The sequence below is a fragment of the Mus caroli genome, unplaced genomic scaffold (assembly GCF_978045245.1).
Source record: "Mus caroli unplaced genomic scaffold, Mus_caroli_1 scaffold_8, whole genome shotgun sequence".
NCBI classification, from domain to species: Eukaryota; Metazoa; Chordata; class Mammalia; order Rodentia; family Muridae; genus Mus; species Mus caroli.
In genome coordinates this window covers 41,128,740-41,147,806 of record NW_028227263.1, presented here as the reverse complement: position 1 = coordinate 41,147,806, position 19,067 = coordinate 41,128,740, and the positions used below count along the sequence as shown (strand labels likewise).

General features: G+C 40.1%; 1 protein-coding gene across 1 annotated transcript; it reads right to left on the bottom strand.

Annotated features, from left to right (window-relative positions):
- Positions 1–1,569: 1,569 nt before the first annotated feature.
- Positions 1,570–2,565, bottom strand: LOC110299350 (olfactory receptor 52L1). The gene has a single exon (XM_021169027.2). The coding sequence runs from the start codon at positions 2,563–2,565 to the stop codon at positions 1,570–1,572; it is 996 nt and encodes a 331-aa protein (XP_021024686.1).
- Between the last annotated feature and the right edge of the window lie 16,502 nt (positions 2,566–19,067).

The following is a 19,067-nucleotide window of genomic DNA, read 5'->3' as shown; positions in this document are numbered from 1 at the left end:
TACTCACTGAACCATCTCACTGGCTCTAATACATACTTTTTAAGCTATAGGTTAGTGTGCTGCAACAAAGATTTTCCAAATACATGTAGCTTAATCCAAACACAACTTTATTTCTGTTTTAGATTCAAGTCATAGTTTGTGATCTAGACAGCATCAGGGACACAGCCTCTTCCATATTGCTCCTCTGTCATCTTCAACCATCTTGAAATCCAAGAAATTATTTGAAGAGACCATGCCTACATTCATGCTCCAAGAGCCAGCATGTGATATTAGTAATGAGGAGAACACTCTTCCTTTTATATGCTGCCAAAACAAAATGGCTCTAAGGTCAAAAAGGGGTTTCCCCAATGGGTATACTATACCATAGCCTGGATTTCTTTAGGACAACTTCAAAGAGTTGAAGTTCTAGATACACTTACTAATAAAAGCATATTTTTTCCTGAGGTAAGTATAATTCATATCTATCCTCACTACCCCATCACAGATGCCAGCCACCCTGAAAACTGTTCAGTCTCTCTGAAGAAAAGTACTCATCAGTAGTAAAACATACAGAGGATGGAGCATCAGAAGCACTGGCCTCCCTCTTCATCACTTCTAAAATGAACTCCAGCAACAGCATACTTTCATCACCTTTGTATCATAGCTCAAAGGAGCAAAGCAAAATACTGTATAAGTTGAAAGCACAAAGAATCTTAGATGGATGTCCAATTCTAAGTGTGACAGTCCTTCTGCGAGTTTTTACTTGGTTCCTATCTTCAGAAATAGATGAGACTACTGATGTCACACTATATTTATGGTTCCCAAGGGAGAAACTCATTTTAAACATCATTGCTTCTACATTTACTGAAGCAGTGCATCAGAGTCTAGTAAAATTTGCTACCTTTGATAAATGCAAAAAAATTACAATTGTTCTTATTAAATCAATACTTATAAAATAGATGTAGTTAATAGTTTGTCTTGTCTGTTATTTATGCTAAGCAAAAATATAAATAAAATTTAAAACATGAACTTTTTAAAAGGGGAATCACTACATAGAAATACAATTATTTCTAGAAAATGTTTGTCCAAGAATAAGTTACATATAATACCTAATTCATTTAGGTTTGTTTTAAATAAGTAAGTAACATCTATGTTATAATGAGAGGTGGTATTTCAGCAGGTTACCATTTTGCTTCCATTAAGAGACACCATGAGCAAGTGATATGCATCCACTGCATTGGCTTAGAGACCTTGAAGTCACTATGAACCAACCTTAAATCAGGCACAGATTTGCCAGTTTCACTCCAAACAGTGTTATGTGATCAGTTAAGGTTAAAAAGAAAAAAATCCTATCCCCCTGACAACAGTGGAGAGTTGTTAGACTTGAAAAGAATAAGATGAAGGAGAAATAACCATAAACACAGATACCCAGATATATCTCAGTAGTATGCTGAGCCATATGCCTATGGGTATTCTCTGCAAAGACAACTAGGAGTAGGAATGTTCACTGTGGAATTGGTTCTGCTCCTACACTCTATGCCGGCCATGCACTCTTGGTGGAGTCTTCTGTAGCCAGTGATTAGGATATGCTCAAATTGATGCTTTTGTGTAGAACACCCTGAGCACTCGCTGGCGGATCTGTCGAGTCTTCACCCCATAAACAAGAGGATTCAGGGCAGGTGGCACAAGGAGATAGAGAGTGGCCAGCAGAACATGGACGTGATGGGGAACATGGTGGCCAAAGCGGTGAGTGAGGAAGGAGAACATTCCAGGGACATAGAAGATGAGAATAACACAAACATGAGACCCACAAGTACTGAAAGCTTTAAGTCTGGCTTCACCCCCTGGCACCTTCAGCACTGCCTGGAGGATGAGGGCATAGGAAATGCCAATGGCCAGGACATCTAGTCCTACCACCAGCAGTGCCACTGACAGACCATAGGCTCGATTCACTGTGGTTTCAGAACAGGCAAGTTTTACCACAGCCATATGCTCACAATAGGCATGGCTTATGACAGTGGCTCTGCAGAAGACAACATTCTGCAACAGAATGGGGAACGGGAAAAGAAGGACCAATCCCCGCACCAGTACTACCAGCCCAATGCGCCCTATAATCCCTGGATGCAGGATGGTGGAATGACGCAGAGGGTGGCAGATGGCAACATAGCGATCCAGAGCCATGGCCACAAGTATGCCCGACTCCATAGAGGAGAAGGCATGAATAAAGAACATCTGAGTCAGGCATACAATGTACCCAATCTCATGGGCGTGAGCCAGGAGCACAGTGAGGGCTTTGGGTGCAGTGGAGGAGGCCAGGACCAGGTCAATAGCAGCAAGCATGGCCAGGAAGAGGTACATAGGTTGGTGTAAGGATGAGTCAGTCCAGATAATGAAGATAATAGTCACATTGCCCACTAGAGCAAAGAGGTAAAGGATACCCAGGGGCAATGCTATCCAGTGCTGACTTTCCTCCAAGCCTGGAACACCTACTAGGAAGAAAGGGGGCTGGGGCTGCCTCCAGCTGGAATTGCTAAGAGCCATGAACAACAGCACAGAGGAAGAAGAGTGCAAAGACACCAGAGTCATGATCAGACCATTCTTGATACACTAAGCCATTGTGGAGATCCAGCTACCATGCTCATCAGAAGAACAAGGTGACTTAAGCTGCAACACAAGGAAATAAAGTTAGATTGAAGGAAGAAAATCCTTTCTGGATGCAAGTGTTTACAGATGAGTCTTCCACACATCTGAACCAGGCTGAGTCTAGCTGTCATGAGGGTTAAGAGTAAACACAGAGCCCAGCTGCCTTGAGAGAGATGTCAACTCTGCCACTCAGTGACTGGTTCCAAAACTGTCAACTTGAAATCACAATGCTGACTGTGTAAGCAGTGCTGAAGGCTATGTCATCTGTCACCTTGACACTCATCTCCTGCAGCCTAGTGACACAGCACTCAGTAGTTGTTCCTGGGTTGTCTGCATCCCACACCTTCTCCCCACTATTACATGTCAGTTCCAGGGTTCAGAATTTCCTCCTTCCTCTTTCCTATGTGACTTATCATTGAATTCAAAGTTGGTGGATTACCTAGTCTTCCCAGACATCCTACATTGTGTCTGTCCATGCTATATCAATATTTGTGTGAATAAACCCTTATCTATGTATTCAAATTGTAAACTGTCTTTACTAATTTTTACAACCGATGCCTTTTATCTTTTCAACACTGTCCATTGACTTTACCTTTATCATCTCACAGCTGCTATTTTCCCGAGCTCCCGGAATCACTGCCTTGTGTTCACAATCCAAATTTCTCTTACCTGAGCTCTACCAAACATAACAGAAAAATTCAGGTTGGAGAAACATTTATTGTTAACTCTGACTGTAACACTCTATATCTTTGTTATGACGTTTTGAAATTTTTACTTTCAACCTTTAAATCACAAATTCTCCCTAATATGTACACACTCACACACACACACAGAGAGAGAGAGAGAGAGAGAGAGAGAGAGAGAGACAGATGTATGCATATAAAATACTTTGTGGAATCTCATCCTAAATGGAATAAATCACAGACTGTCATACAAGGTTCCCAGGTTGTCTTATAGCATTTCTTTCTTAGCAGTTGTGTGCTCCCAGTTACACATACATTTTGCTGTCCCCTTTTATTGCTATTTTAATTTTATGATCACACAGACCTATTATACATGACTTCTATGCTGCTTTCTCCTTCCTCTTTTATCTAAATTGCTGTTTCTCATCCATCAAAATTTGAAATCCAGTGTCCTATTCTCCTCCAGTATCCACAGTGATTTGCCAACCCTGATAACATTGCCTATATTTTATGATCTGCCTTTGTTTATCTATAAATTTCTGATATGTCCACATCATAAAATCCCTTTCAACATCTAAGTGTTTTATTTCAAAAAACAGAATCAGATCTTGTATTAAATTAAATTTGGTAATCACCAACAAGCATGATGGTCCCTTCACAGTGTATAACATCAAACTTAATTGAATTTAAGCTATTTCTATTTTGTATTCTAGCAATAAAACTTTGGCAGACTACATAAAATTTATAAGCCTTGGTTTCTCATCTGACAAAAATAAAGAAGATCAGCTATATACCTTACTATAAATATTAATCAAAGAGTGCATTCAAAATCTAGATTGACGTTATTCTACAAGTTATGGTTTTCATTAGTATTACTATAAATTATTAAAGAATATGGTCCCAATTTTTTTCCATTTTTCTTCCCATCCACAAATGTTACCTCTATATTTCAAATGTTCTGTCTCTTGTTGCCTTGTAAGAATTCATTGCTGTTGCCTCCAAGTGTACTAATAAGTGAAACAAGTAAATGAAACATGTACTCTGTTTAATCTGCTTCTTTTGATTCACCACGAATCATTGAACAGAAATGTATATTATATATTTATGACTTAAGATTTGTCTTAAGATAAAGATAAACTCTGAAATAGTATTAATCTACATACACACATGAAGAGTCAGACATGACAGTTTTGGGTGATCCCACATCGATAGATCATTTTGAGTATTTTAAAATAAATCAGTAGTGACTATAATACTGCCTCCTAACTCTGCCTATAATTACTACAAAATCCAAAATGCCCAATGAACAAACATCGCTCAGCCTTTTCTTTTCTTCACCTCTAATCTTAAAGGAATTAGAGGTAGTTCTGTTGAGTGCTCCATGGTAATCCATCCAACTACAATAATTCACCCATCGGTACTTAGAACTCTGTACAAAGAGAAAGTTTATTCTCCTTCTTAGCTATCCTCTTATGATGCAAACCTGCTTCTCCACTTTTTAGCAGAAAAACAAAATTGTCACTATGCATTAGGGAAGCATGTCCATAGCTTTTATAGGAGCAATATAAGGGAGCTTGAGGGGTAATAATGCTGTTACTTGGCATCAGTTATCTCTGTGCTTTCTGGCTTGTGTGCCCACAGTAAAAGCCTGGAGCCTTCTGTATTACTAAGTGGTTCTCAGTGAGCCTTACAAAAACCAGAAAAGCATTTGTCTCCAGGAATCTGAAGAGAGAGATGCATTTAACTCTCTGACCAGGAACTGGAAGATAGAAAGGACTGGGATGTAATTCACTCACAGCCATCAGATCCACCCCAAGCCATCTGTCTCTTGTCAAGTGGTTCTTGAGTTCTGTAGGGCATGTCTGACATGTCTCTTTTCCTTCTCAATTATAATCTTTTCATCACTGTATCGCTGCACTGATTACCTTGCACTGTAAGACCACTCAATCCCTGAAGAGTGGGGATGATGTCTTACTTAGGGGAGACTTCCCAGAACCTGATGCAGCATACCTGGAACCCAATTAATCCTGCCTATGACTGGGTAAAGAAACACATACTCAACTGTTCAAATTACATAATAAATAAGTGAAAATGGAAAAGGTCTTAAAGAACTTGAAATTGTGGGAACTTGATGAAGCAGAGGATGGACTTCAGGACAAGGTCATCATAATAAACAGAAGAGTGTCTACTGAGGGGTGACCACTGAGCCTTGATGTTCCACACCCAACATGACACTCTGGGTGCTTCATGGGTGTGGGGGCCTTGCTGAATCTCAGCTGTATAAGAGACAAATTAGAGTTCTAGGTGTGTACAGAAAAGAAGGGATTTGGTAGTCAATATAAGACACTTCTTCCATTACCTGTAGTAGGTAGGAAGGTTGCTCTCTTGGTTGTGACCTGACTCTCCTTAATGTCCTCAACAGTGTCCTGGATTCCATGAAAGTTCAGGAAAGGGAAAGATAGGAACACAGCCAGAGGTGCAGGAATAGTGGGTCTGTGATAATGCTCTGATATAAGAGGAAGACACAAAGCACTCAGAGATATGGCTCTAACTAACACATTTTAGAGAACCTAATATGACAAGCAGGGCACTGTCTTCCTTGTGTCTGGGCTGTCCTCAAGGATGTGCTCTTTGAATTTGAAGCTTTGGGTCAACTATGAGGAAGATAGACTCAGCAGCAAGTAGAGTACTTGGAAAGGGCTGGGGTGGGGATCTTGCCAGACTCAGAAAGGTTCTACTAAGCCTTCCCCAAACCTCAAGACACAGAGCTATCAGGCACCATTCCAGCCTCCACAGTGACACACTGCTCTAGGTTTGGAGTGATGATGGGGAGACTTAGTGCTCAGAAGGACTGCATAGCAACTTCTGAATGTTGAAGAGAAAATTAAACACATCACTCATGGCCTGTGAAAATAATGCTTCTGAAGTTGTCAACACTATTAGTAGCATCCTCCTGGGCTAGTGTGCTGTGAGGATGAGAAAATGAGACTGTGCAGAAAGGCCTGGGAGTGTCTCCAGCTCACGGTGAGGTTCAATGAGATCACTAGGTGTCTGCACTAACAGCTCGTAGCAATGTGTCCTCTGTGATCTCTGTGTCAATGTGCTTAATTCTTTATGTCAGTGCCCAGGCCAGACTTGTAAAGAACAGAGCTTGTGACTCAGGGGAACAGTATCTAAAACTATTAAGAGATGCTGGGCTGGAGAGAAAGCTCAGTCGAATAAATGTCTGCAGTGCAGGTGCTGTAGGGCAGAGACAGCAGATGTGCCATATTCTGGTCAGCCTGGGGCAGTGAGCTCAGGGTCAGTGAGGACCATTCTCAAAAAACATGAGGTAGACACAGACTGAGAAAACCTCCTGCTATCTACCTCTGGCTTCCTCATGCTGGAGCATCCATCCACACATCCACAAAATCATGTACATGGATCATACACACAACAGAGAGAGAGAGAGAGAGAGAGAGAGAGAGAGAGAGAGAGAGAGAGAGAGAGAGAGAGAGAGAGATTACAAAGGTATGTTAAAGCAGTTGTATTTACGTAGTTGCAGCCCCATTAACCAAGCTGAGAAATGATTTTTTTCACAGGACTTAAAAAAAAAAAAAATCCGCACTCAGTAGGCTTCCACCAACACTAAATTCCAAATCTGACCTCATTTCCACAGCCCAAGTTCTGTGTTTCATCTTCTTGCTGCTTGTGACAGTTAGGAAAGTTTCTTCTTGATGTCTCCTCAAAGGAGCAACCATGACTGTGAACAGACTCTGGGAAAGGGTATTAATACCAATTGATAGGTCCCTGAGGACTTGCAGCACATCTGCTCAAAGCCTAAGTTAGTCTTCACACTGGAGAGACACATGGGGTGAGTGAACATCCCAGAAGGGTGGGTGGATGAGCAGGGAGACAAGGCTAGGGATGACACCTTGACTCACAAGGTAAACTGAGACAGGCAGAGAGGAGGGGTATGGCTTTTGGTTACTGGCTAGAAGCTACTGGCTTCTGGCATTTTAACTCTTTCTTATAATTTTGGGGCTAAAAGCTACTGGCTACTAGCAATTTAACTCTTTCTTTGGGGCCAGAAGCTGGTGACATCTGGCAATTTCACTCCTGCTGATTGCATCAGGGGATTAAGAGGAAAAAGGCTTAGTTACCTGGGCTCTTTTCTCTCAACCCAAAGACCCCTTGCTGGACAGACTAGGAGCTCTTCTTGAGCCAGAAAGAAAAGAAAAGAAAAGGAAGGAAGGAAGGAAGGAAGGAAGGAAGGAAGGAAGGAAGGAAGGAAGGAAGGAAGGAAGGAAGTCACATGCTCTTATTTCCCTCTCCCTCTCCCTCTCCCTCTCCCTCCCCCTCCCCCTCCTCCTCCCCCTCCCCCTCCCCCTTTCCCCTTTTCCCTTTCCTCTCCCCCCCCCTCTCTTTCGGGCCCAATTACCTGCTTCATTGTATTCACAAGTACACATGCATACTTAGAAACATATACATATATCTTCATATGTATGTATGTCCATCATATAGACAGACAGACACAAATACATTTGGTGGATGGAGCAGAGGCCCAATGCGTGCTCTATGAGCCAAAGAACCTCAAACTGCTCATCTTCACAAATCAAGCTTACACCCAAGTGAACTCTACCTTTTTTTTTTAAATGAGTGAAAGCAAAACCTTTATTTCCTATTGATCTCTGATTTTTTATTAGATATTTTGTTACATTTCAAATGATATCCCCTTTCCTCATTTTCCCTCTGAAAAGTCAACACCCCCTGCTCCCAACACCCCCTCCTCACCAAACCACCCACTCCTGCTTCCTGGCCCTGGCATTCCCCTACTTGCATCGAACATCGAGCCTTCACAGGACCAAGGGCCTCTCCTTCCATTGATGACTGACAAGACCATCATCTGCTACATATGCGGCTGGAGCCATGGGTTTCTCCATGTGTACTCTTTGGTTGGTGGTTTAGTCCCTGGGAGCTCTTGGGGTACTAGTTGGTTCATATTTTGTTCCTCCTATGGGGCTGCAAACCTGTTCAGCTCCTTGGATCCTTTCTCTAGCTCCTTCATTGAGGACCCTGTGCTAAGTCCAAAGGTTGGCTGAGAGCATCCACCTCTGTATTTGTCAGACAGTTGTAGGGCCTCTCAGGAGACAGCTATATCAGAGACCTGTCAGCAATCATTTGTTGGCATCCATAAGAATGTCTGGGTTTGGTGACTGTATAAGGGATGTATCCTCGGGTGAGGCAGTCTCTGGATGGCTTTTCCTTCAGTCTCTGCTCCACACTTCATCTCTGTAACTCCTTTCATGGATATTTGGTTCACCCTTCTAAGGAAGACCAAAGTATCCATACATTGGTCATCCTTCTCCTTGAGCTTCAACTGCTCTATGAACTGTATCTTGGGTATTCCAAGCTTCTGGGCTGATATCTACTTATCAATGAGTGTGTGATGGTTTGTATATCCTTGGACCATGGAGTGGCACCATCTGAAGATGTGGCCTTGTTGGAATGGGTGTGTCACTGTGGGTGTGGGTATAAGATCCTCACTCTAGTTGCCTGGAAGTCAGTTTTCCAGTAGCAGCCTTTGGATGAAGACGTAGAACTCTCAGCTCTGCCTGAGCCATGCCTGCCTGGATGCTGCCATGCTCCCACCTTGATAATAATGGACTGAACCTCTGAAACTGTAAGCTAGACCCAATTAAATGTTGTTTTTTTATAAGACTTGCCTTGGTCATGGTGTCTATTCACAGCAGTAAAACCCTAACTAAGACAGAGTGAATACCATGTGTGTTCTTTTGTGGTTGGGTTACCTCACTCAGGATGATATTCTCTAGTTCCATCTATTTGCCTACAAATTTCATAAATTAATTGTATTTAATAGCTTAGTAGTACTCCATCGTGTATATGCACCATGTTTTCTGTATCCATTCATCTATTGAGGACATCTGTGTTGTTTCCAGCTTCTGCTATTATAAATAAGGCTGCTATGAACATAGTGGAACATGCGTCCTTATTACATGTTGGAGCATCTTCTGGGTATATGCCCAGGACTGCCACGGCACTCCGGTGGAGTCAGCCTGTCAGGCAGAGATGCCTAAAAGCTATTCACGAGGAAAAGAGTTTCAAGGAAGCTCTCCTCCTGGAGTCTGACGAAAGCCAGCTCTCCAGTTGGGTCAGCTTGACAAGCGAAAGCTTGGAAGCTGCCCACGAGGAAAAGAGTTCCACGGAAATTCCCTCCTGGAGTTTGGCGTTTCCCCTAACCCATAAAATTAATTTTCCACTCCCGTGTTAGTCTAGTGTATGGATCCACGTGCTCTCTATTTAGTATTACCTTATTGTAAATGCCTTTTAAAATTGTATTCTGAATTAGCTAAAGCCTCTCCCAGTGTTCCAAGATCCCAGATAGCAGCAAGGAGCTTAACCTATTCAGTAACTAATTAATCACTACAATAAATCAGAGCCATTAACTCAGTTGTCTGCAGTAAGAGATTAAAATTCTCACTGAGATAAAAATTTTATTACAGACTACATTCCATACCAAGAGTGAGTTAATATACTATCCTGATAATGAGGATTCTCCAGACAAGATAAAATTTAACAAGGCCTAGAGAATTTCCGGGTCAGTGACACTACGTTATTCTTGAAGCCTGTCAAGAGTTAATAACCCCCTGGTGCTATTAACACTAAAGTGTGAAACTCTTGCCTGGCACAAGGCTGATCGGGGGTGATAATCTCTAGTGTAAACATTTATCTGGTTCCTTTTGAAGTCACTCCTCTTGCACCTGGAAAACTTCAATGTGCCTTATTCTGTTACTCTGTATTATAAAAAAATCTGAGGCTCAATCAGAACATTACTTTCAGATTCTGCACAACCTCTCTTGTGTATGTCTGTTTGTCACTTCATCCGACTCTTTGTCCATCTGCTCGAGAGACTCGTTTTATGCAGACACAGGGACCCAGAGGGTCTGCGGCACAGGACTGGGATTGCTAGGTCCTCAGGTAGTACTATGTCCAGTTTTCTGAGTAAATGCCAGACAGATTTCCACTGTGGTTGTACCAGTTTACAATTTCACCAGCAATGGAGGAGTGTTCCTCTTTCTTCATATCCTTGCTAGTATCTGCTGTCACCTGACCTTTCATCTTAGCCATTGTGACTGGTATGAGTTGGAATCTCAAGGTTGTTTTGATTTGGATTTCCCTGATGACTAAGGATGTTGAACATTTCTTTAGGTGGTTCTCAGCCATTTAGTAATCCTCAGTTGAGAATCCTTTGTTTAACACTTTACCCCATTTTTTAATAGGGTTATTTAGTTCTCTGGAGTATAACTTCTTGCGCTCTTAGTATATATTGGATATTAGCCCTCTATCGGCTGTAGGGTTGGTAAAGATCTTTTCCCAATCTGTTGGTTGCTGTTTTGTTATATTGACAGTGTCCTTTGCCTTAAAGAAGCTTTGCAATTTTATAAGGTCCCATTTGTCAGTTCTTGATCTTAGAGCATAAGCTGTTGGTGTTCTGTTCAGGAACTTTTTCCCTGTGCCCATGTCCTCGAGGCTTTCCCCCACATTTTTTTTCTGTTAATTTCAGTGTATCTGGTTTTATGTGGAGGTCCTTGATCCACTTGGATTTTAGCTTTGTACAAGGAGATAAGAATGGATAGATTTGCATTCTTCTACATGCTAAACACCAGGTGGACCTGCACCATTTGTTGAAAATGCTGTCTTTTGTCCAGTGGATGGTTTTAGCTCCTTTGTAAAAGAACAAGTGACCATAGGTGTATGGGTTCACTTCTGGGTCTCTAATTCTATTCCATTGATCTACCTGCCTGTCACCATACCAATACCAGGCAGTTTTTTTCATAATTGTTGTGTAGTTCAGCTTGAAGTCAGGGATGGTGATTCCACCAGAAGTTCTTTAATTGTTTAGAAGAGTTTTCGCCATCCTGGGTTTTTTGTTATTCCAGATAAATTTGGAAATTGCTCTTTCTAACTCGGTGAAGAATTGAGTTGGAATTTTGATGGGGATTGCATTGAATCTGTAGGTTGCTTTTGACAAGATAGCCATTTTTACTATATTAATCCTGCCAATCCATGAGCATGGGAGATATTTCCATTTTCTGAGATTTTCTTTGATTTCTTTCTTCAGAGACTTGAAGTTCTTGTCATATAGATCTTTTTCTACCTTAGTTAGAGTCACACCAAGGTATTTTATATTGTTTGTGACTATTGTGAAGGGTGTGGTTTCCCTAATTTCTTTCTCAGCATGTTTATCCTTTGAGTAGAGGAAGGCTACTGATTTGTTTGAGTTAATTTAATATCCAGCAACTTTGCTAAAGTTGTTTATCAGCTGTAAGAGTTCTCTGGTGGAATTTTTGGGGTCACTTCAGTATACTATCATATCGTCTGCAAATAGTGATATTTTAAGTTCTTCCTTTCCAATTTGTATCCCTTTGACCTCCTTTTTGCTGTCTAATTGCTCTGGCTAGGACTTTGAGTACTATATTGAATAGGTAGGGAAAGAGTGGGCAGACTTACATAGATGCTGAATTTAGTGGGATTGCTTCAAGTTTCTCTCCATTTAGTTTGATGTTGGCTACTAGCTTGCTTGTGGTGTCTTGCTTTTTACTATGTTTACGTATGGGCCTTGAATTCTTGGCTTTTCCAAGACTTTTGTCATGAAGGGGTGTTAGATGTTATCAAATGCTTTCTTAGCATCTAATGAAATGATCACATGGGTGTTGTGGGTTTTTTTTTAGTTTGTTTATATAGTGGATTATGTTGATGGATTTTCATATATTGACCCATTCCTGCATCCCTGGCATGAAACCTAGTTGATCATGATGGATGATCATTTTGATTTGTTCTTGGATTTGGTTTACAAGAATTTTATTGAGTATTTTTGCATAGATATTCATAAGGGAAATTGGTCTGAAGTTCTCTTTCTTGGTTGGGTCTTGGTGTGGATTAGGTATCAGAGTAATTGTGGTTTCATAGAATGAGTTGGATAGCGTTCCTTCTGTTTCTATTTTGTGTAATAGTTTGAGGAGCATTGGTATTAGGTCTTCTTTGAAGGTCTGAGAGAATTCTGAAATAAACCCATCTGGTCCTTGGCTTTTTTTGGTTGGGAGACTATTAATGACTGTTTCTATTTCTTTAGGGGATATGGGACTATTTAGATAGTTAATCTGATCCTGATTTAACTTTCGTACCTGGTATCTGTCTAGAAAGTTGTCCATTTGATCCATATTTTCCAGTTTTGTTGAATATAGGTTTTTGTAGTAGAGTCTGATGATTCTTTGGGTTTCTACAGTTTCCATTGTTATGTCTCACTTTTCATTTCTGATTTTATTAATTTGGATACAGTCTCTGTTCTCTCTGGTTAGTCTGGCTAAGAGTTTATCTATCTTATTGATTTTCTCAAAGAACAAGCTCCTGGTTTTGTTGATCCTTTGTATAGTTCTTTTTGTTTCTACTTGGTTGATTTCAGCGCTGAGTTTGATTATTTCCTGCCATCTACTCCCCTTGGGTATATTTGCTTCTTTTTGTTCTAGAGCTTTGAGGTATGCTGTCAAGCTGTTAGTGTAAATTCTCTCCAGTTTCTTTTTGAAGGCACTTAGAGATATTAGTTTTCTGTTTCCCACTGCTTTCATTATGTACTATAGGTTTTGGTATGATGTGTCTTCATTTTCAATAAATTCTAAAAAGTCTTTCACTACTTTTCTGTAATTTCTTCCTTGACCAAGTTATTGTTCAGCGTCCATGTGTATGTGTGTCTTATGTTGTTTTTGTTGGAAATTAAGACCAGCCTTAGTCCGTGGTGATCTGATAGGATGCATGGGATTATTTTCATCTTCTTGTATCTGTTGAGGCATCTTTTGTGACCAATTATATGGTCAATTTTGGAGAAGGTACCATGAAGTGCTAAGAAGAAGGTATATTCTTTTGTTTTACCATGAAATGTTTATAGATATCTGTTAGATCCATTTGGTTCATAACTTCTTTTATTTTCACTGTATCTCTGTTTACTTTTTTTCCATAATCTGCCTGTTACTGAGAGTGGGGTGTTGAACTCTCTCCCTATTATTGTGTGGGGTGTGATGTGTGCATTGAGCTTTAGTAAAGTTTCTTTTACAAATGTGGGTGACCTTGCATTTGGAACAAAGATGTTCAGAATTGAGAGTTCATCTTGGTGGATTTTTCCTTTGACTAATATGAAGTGTTTTTCCTTCTCCTTTGTGATAACTTTTGGTTGAAAGACGATTTTATTCAATATTAGAATTGCTATTCTACCTTGTTTCTTGGGAACATTTTCTTGGAAAATTGTTTTCCAGGCTTTTAATCTGAGATAGTATCTGTCTTTGTCACTGAGGTGGATTTTCTGTATGCAGCAAAATGTTGGGTCCTATTTACATATCCATTCTGTTAGTCTATGTCTTTTTATTAGGGAATTGAGTCCATTGATGTTAAGGGATATCAAGGAAAAGTTACTTCCTGTTATTTTTGTTGTTGGAGTTGGATTTATGTTTATGTGGTTATCATCATTTAGATTTGTTGAAAGATTACTTTCTTGCTTTTTCTAGGGTGTAGTTTCCCTCCTCATGTTGGTGTTTTCCATCTATTGTTCTTTGTAGGGCTGGATTTTTGGAAACATATTGTGTAAATTTGGTTTTGTCATGGAATATCTTGGTTTCTCCGTCTATCATAATTGAGTTTTGTTGGTTATCGTAGTCTGGGCTGGCATTTATGTTCTCTTAGGGTCTGTATGACATCTGTCCAGGATCTTCTAGCTTTCATAGTCTCTGTTGAGAAGTCTGGTGTAATTCTGATCGGTCGGCCTTTATATGTTACTTGACCTTTCCTTACTGCTTTTAATAATCTTTCTTTGTTTAATGCATTTGGTGTTTTGATTACTATGTGACAGGAGGAATTTCTTTTCTGGTCCAATCTATTTGAAGTTCTGTAGGTTTCATATATGTTTATGGACATCTCTTTCTTTAGGTTAGGGAAATTTTCTTCTGTAATTTTGTTGAAGATATTTACTGGCCCTTATGTTGAGAGTCTTCACTCTCTTCTATACCTATTATCCTGAGGTTTCATATTCTCATTGTGTCCTTGATTTCCTGAATGTTTGGGTTAGGAGCTTTTTGCATTTTCTTTGACTGTTGTGTCAATGTTTTCTATGGTATCTTCTGCCCTTGATATTCTCTCCTCTATCTCTTGTATTCTGTTGGTAATGCTTGCATCTATGACTCCTGATCTCTTTCCTAAATTTGCTAATTCCAGTGTTGTGGCCCTTTGTGATATCTTTATTGTTTCTATTTCCAATTTTAAATCTTGGATGGTTTTGTTCATTTCCTTAGTCTGTTTGATTGTGTTTTCCTGTAATTCTTTAAGGGGTTTTTGTGCTTCCTCTTTTAAGGGCTTCTACCTTTTTTTAAAGTTGGTTATTTGTGACCTTCTTAAAGTCTTCTATCATCATCATGAGAAGTAATTTTCATGCCAAGTCTTGCTTTTCCAGTGTGATGGTGTATCCAGGACTTGTTATGGTAGGAGAATTGGGTTCTGATGATGCCAAGTAACCTTGGTTTCCATTGCTTATGTTATTATGCTTACCTCCCACCATCTGAATATCTCTAGTGCTAACTGCCTGCACTATCTGACTAGAACCTGTCCTTTGTCTAATCGTGGTTTTGTCAGAACTCCTCATAGTCCAACTGTCTCTGTGATTCTGTGATTCCAGGATCCTGTGGTTCTGGGTGTGATCCTGGGAGACAAACTGTCTCTGGGACTCTGAGATCCTTTTGTGACCAAGATCCTGGGATCCTGGAATCCTGTAATCATGGCTGTGTTAGAGTGCCTGGAATTTGAGCCTCCTCTGTGTGCTGTGGGACTGGCTACAGAGTTCATACCCAAGGTAAATCTGTGCAGACTCGAAGGAGAGAACTATATCTTTAATGGGTGCTCTGATTAAAGATACTAGAAGTATTACCTGCTGGAAGCTCATAACTGAGCCACTTTCCTATGGGAGAAAAAAAGAGTCTCTCTTATCCCAGGCTATTCTCCTTCTCTATTCAGCCCTCACTGGATTAGTGCCATATAAATATAAAAGTAGAGCCCACTTCATTTAAATTTTAAAAAATACTAAGCAGTTGCTCATCACATACCCAGTGTTAACAGTTTCCATGACAGCAATGCTTCAGCTCATAATCCTTTCCTTCCTCTAGTCAACAGCTATTTCACCCACACATTGTAGGAAGCTACATAATCCATCAAGTAAATAGTTTTTACATAGTTTTCAACTTCCTAATGTTCATCTTTCCAGTGGCACAAAACTATTAGGCATTCAGTCCAAGCCATATAATTTTGAATTTTGATGTTTTCCAAGTTAGTGTTGTATGATAGTGTTCTCTTCCAATGCTGCACAGTGTCATTGAGCTCTGCTTTCCCTGTAGCTATGTAGTTATAAAGGTAAAAAATATAATATCTATGGTACACTATGCTGCTAACTTTGGGTGTTCAACAGGTTAGGTGTATAAAGTATATTCATGACTTACAACATCTTAATTTTATGATGGGTTTTTTGGGGGGTGTCACAGCATCTGAGGAACATCTCTTTAAACTACCACCCCCATGCACTATGCTAAGTATGACACAACAATCCTTGTGAGCTGTGGGGTTATTATTTATTAAATACATCATAACAGAAGTGTTGATAATGATCATAAATGCTATAGACTTAAGTCAACATATTTAATAATATATAATGGAAAGAATTCCTAGTAAAGTGGGCTCAAGAAATACACACTAATAAAAATCAGTAACCAGAAATATTGGTCAAAACTGAATGCATGTAGGCCATGAAGAAAGAGAATCTGGTACTTTTTTTTTCTTTCTAGTCTATATTTTGGAGATTATAATATTACAACATTTCTCCCTTTCTTTTCCTCCTTCCAAACTCTTTTATATAATCACCCACCTCACTGCGCCACTTTTCCCTCACACAGTCTGTCCCCCTGTGCCCCACTATCCTTCTCCTCTGAGAGGGTGGAGGGCCCCCTTGGGGTCCCCCCACCCTGGTGCATCAAATCACTGCAGGGTTAGGATCATCCTCTCCCACTGAGGACAGACAAAGCAGCCCAGTTAGGGGATTGTATTCCACAGACACAGAAAAGCTTTAGGGATGGTCCCCGTGCAATTGTTGGGGAAACCACATGAAGACCCAAGCTATATATTGCTACATATGTGTGTGGGACCTAGGTACAACCTGTGTATGTGCTTTGGTTGATGGTTCAGTCTCTGACAGTCCATAAGGGTTCAGGCTAGTTGACTCTGTTGGTCTTCCTGTGGAGTTCCTAACCCCTTCAAGGCTATCAATCTTTCCCCCATCTCTTCCATAAGAATCCCTGAGTTTCATCCAATGTTTGGAAGTGGGTCTCTGCATGTATTTCAGTCAGCTGTTTGGTGGATTCTATCAGAGAATAGTTATGGAAGGTTCTTGTCTGCATGAGTAACAAGAGCATCATGAATAGTGTCAGGGATTGATGCTTGCCCATGGGATGGATCTCAAGTTGGGCTAGTTATTGACTGGCCATTACCTCAGTCTTTGCTCTGTGTCACTGCATTTCTTATAGACAAGATAACTTTTGAGTCAAAAGTTCTCTGAGTAGGTTGGTGTTCTCATCACTCTACTAATGCCTGGCTACAGGAGGTGGCCTCTTCAGGTTCCATATCCTCATTGTGGTGAGTCTCACCTAAGGTCACCCGCATTGATTCCTGGGAGCCTCCCTCATCCCAGGTCTCTGGCTTGTCCTTGGAGATGTCTGCCACCACCACATCTTGATCAGTGGCAGATTTTCATTCATTCTCCTGGCCCTCTGACCTTCTCTCTTGTCACTCCACACAAATGATCCTTACATATCCCCATTTCCCTTGATATCTCCTCACTTACCCAGTTCCCTCCCTCCAACTGCCTCCTATGACTATTTTATGCCCCCTTCTAAGTCTCCAAGAAGTGCTGACACACAGGCTTAAAGGAGGAACAAGCCACAGTCAGAGACAGCAAGACAAGTTAACATCAGAGACAACCAGATGGCAAGAGACAGGGCAAGAACATAAGCAACAGAAAAAAAGGCTACTTGGCATCATCAGAACCCAATTCTTCCACCACAGTGAGCCCTGGATACACCAACTCACCACAAAAGCAAGATTCTGATTTAAAATCACATCTCACAATAATGATAGAGGACTTTAAGAAGGACATAAATAACTCCCTTGAAGAAATAAAAAAGAACAGGTAAACAGGTAGAAGCCCTTAAAAAGGAAAATGTAAATATCCCTTAAGGAATTACAAGGAGGAAAGCCACACCCTAGTAAAAATCAAGAAAGTAATATCCTTTCAACAAAGCCAAAAGAAGATAGACACACAAACATAATTCCATCTCTTACAACAAAAATAACAGGAGTCACTATTCCTTAATATCTCTTAACATCAATGAACTCAATTCCCCAATAAAAGGGACTAACAGACAAGATACATAAACAGGACCCAGCATTTTGCTGCATACAGGATATGTACTTCAGTGACAAAGACAGATATTATTACCTCAGAGAAAAGGGCTAGAAAACGTTTTCCCAGCAAATGTTCCCAAGAAACAGGCTGGAGTAGCTATTCTAATATCGAATAAAATCGAATTTCAACCAAAAGTTATCAAAAAAACATAAGGAAGGACACTTCATAATCACCAAAGGAAAAATCTACCAAGATGAACTCTTAATTGTGAATATATATGCTCCAAATGCAAGACTACCCACATTTGTAGAAGAAACTTTACTAAAGCTCAAAGCACACATTGCACCTCACAAAATAACAGTGGGAGACTTCAACACCCCACTCTCATCAAATGACAGATCATGGTAACAAAAACTAAACAGAGACAGTGAAACTGAAGAAGTTACAGACCAAATGGACTTAACAGATATCTATAGAACATATCATCCTAAAACAAAAGAATATACCTCCTTCTCAGCACCTCATGGTACCTTCTTCAAAATTGACCATATAATCTGTCAAGAAACAGGCCACAACAAATACACGAAGTTTGAAATAATCCCATGCATCCTATCAGATCACTACAGATAAAGGCTGGTCCTCAATAGCAACAAAAATAACAAATGCCCACATACACATGGAAGCTGTAAAACTCCCTACTCAATGACAACTTGGTCAAGGAAGAAATAAAGAAATTATTTCTTCCTTGACAAACCTTACAAACCTCGAGTCCAAGTGAATCAAGGACCTTCATATAAAACCAGATACACTGAATCTAATAGAAGAGAAAGTGTGGAAAATTCTCAAACATATGGGCACAGAGGGAAAGTTCTTGAAGAGAATACCAATGGCTTATGCTCTAAGATCAAGAATTGACAAATGGGACCTCATAAAATTGCAAAGCTTCTATAAGGCAAAGGACACTGTCAGTAAAACAAAACAGCAACCAACAAATTGGGGAAAGATCTTTACCAACCCTACATCTGATAGATGGCCAATATCACATATACATATATATATATATATATATATATATATATATATATATATATATATATATATATATATATATATACTGGCTGGAAACAACCCACATATCCCTCAACAGAGGAATGCATACAGAAAATGTGGTATATTTACACAATGGAGTACTACTCAGCTATTACAATGACTTCATGAAATTCACAGGCAAATGGTTAGAACTTGAAAATATCATCCTGAGTGGGGTAACTCAGTCA

What these genes read in the sequence shown, in the direction of transcription:
- LOC110299350 (XM_021169027.2), bottom strand. Translation starts at nt 2,565, where the DNA reads ATGACTCTGGTGTCTTTGCACTCTTCTTCCTCTGTGCTGTTGTTCATG.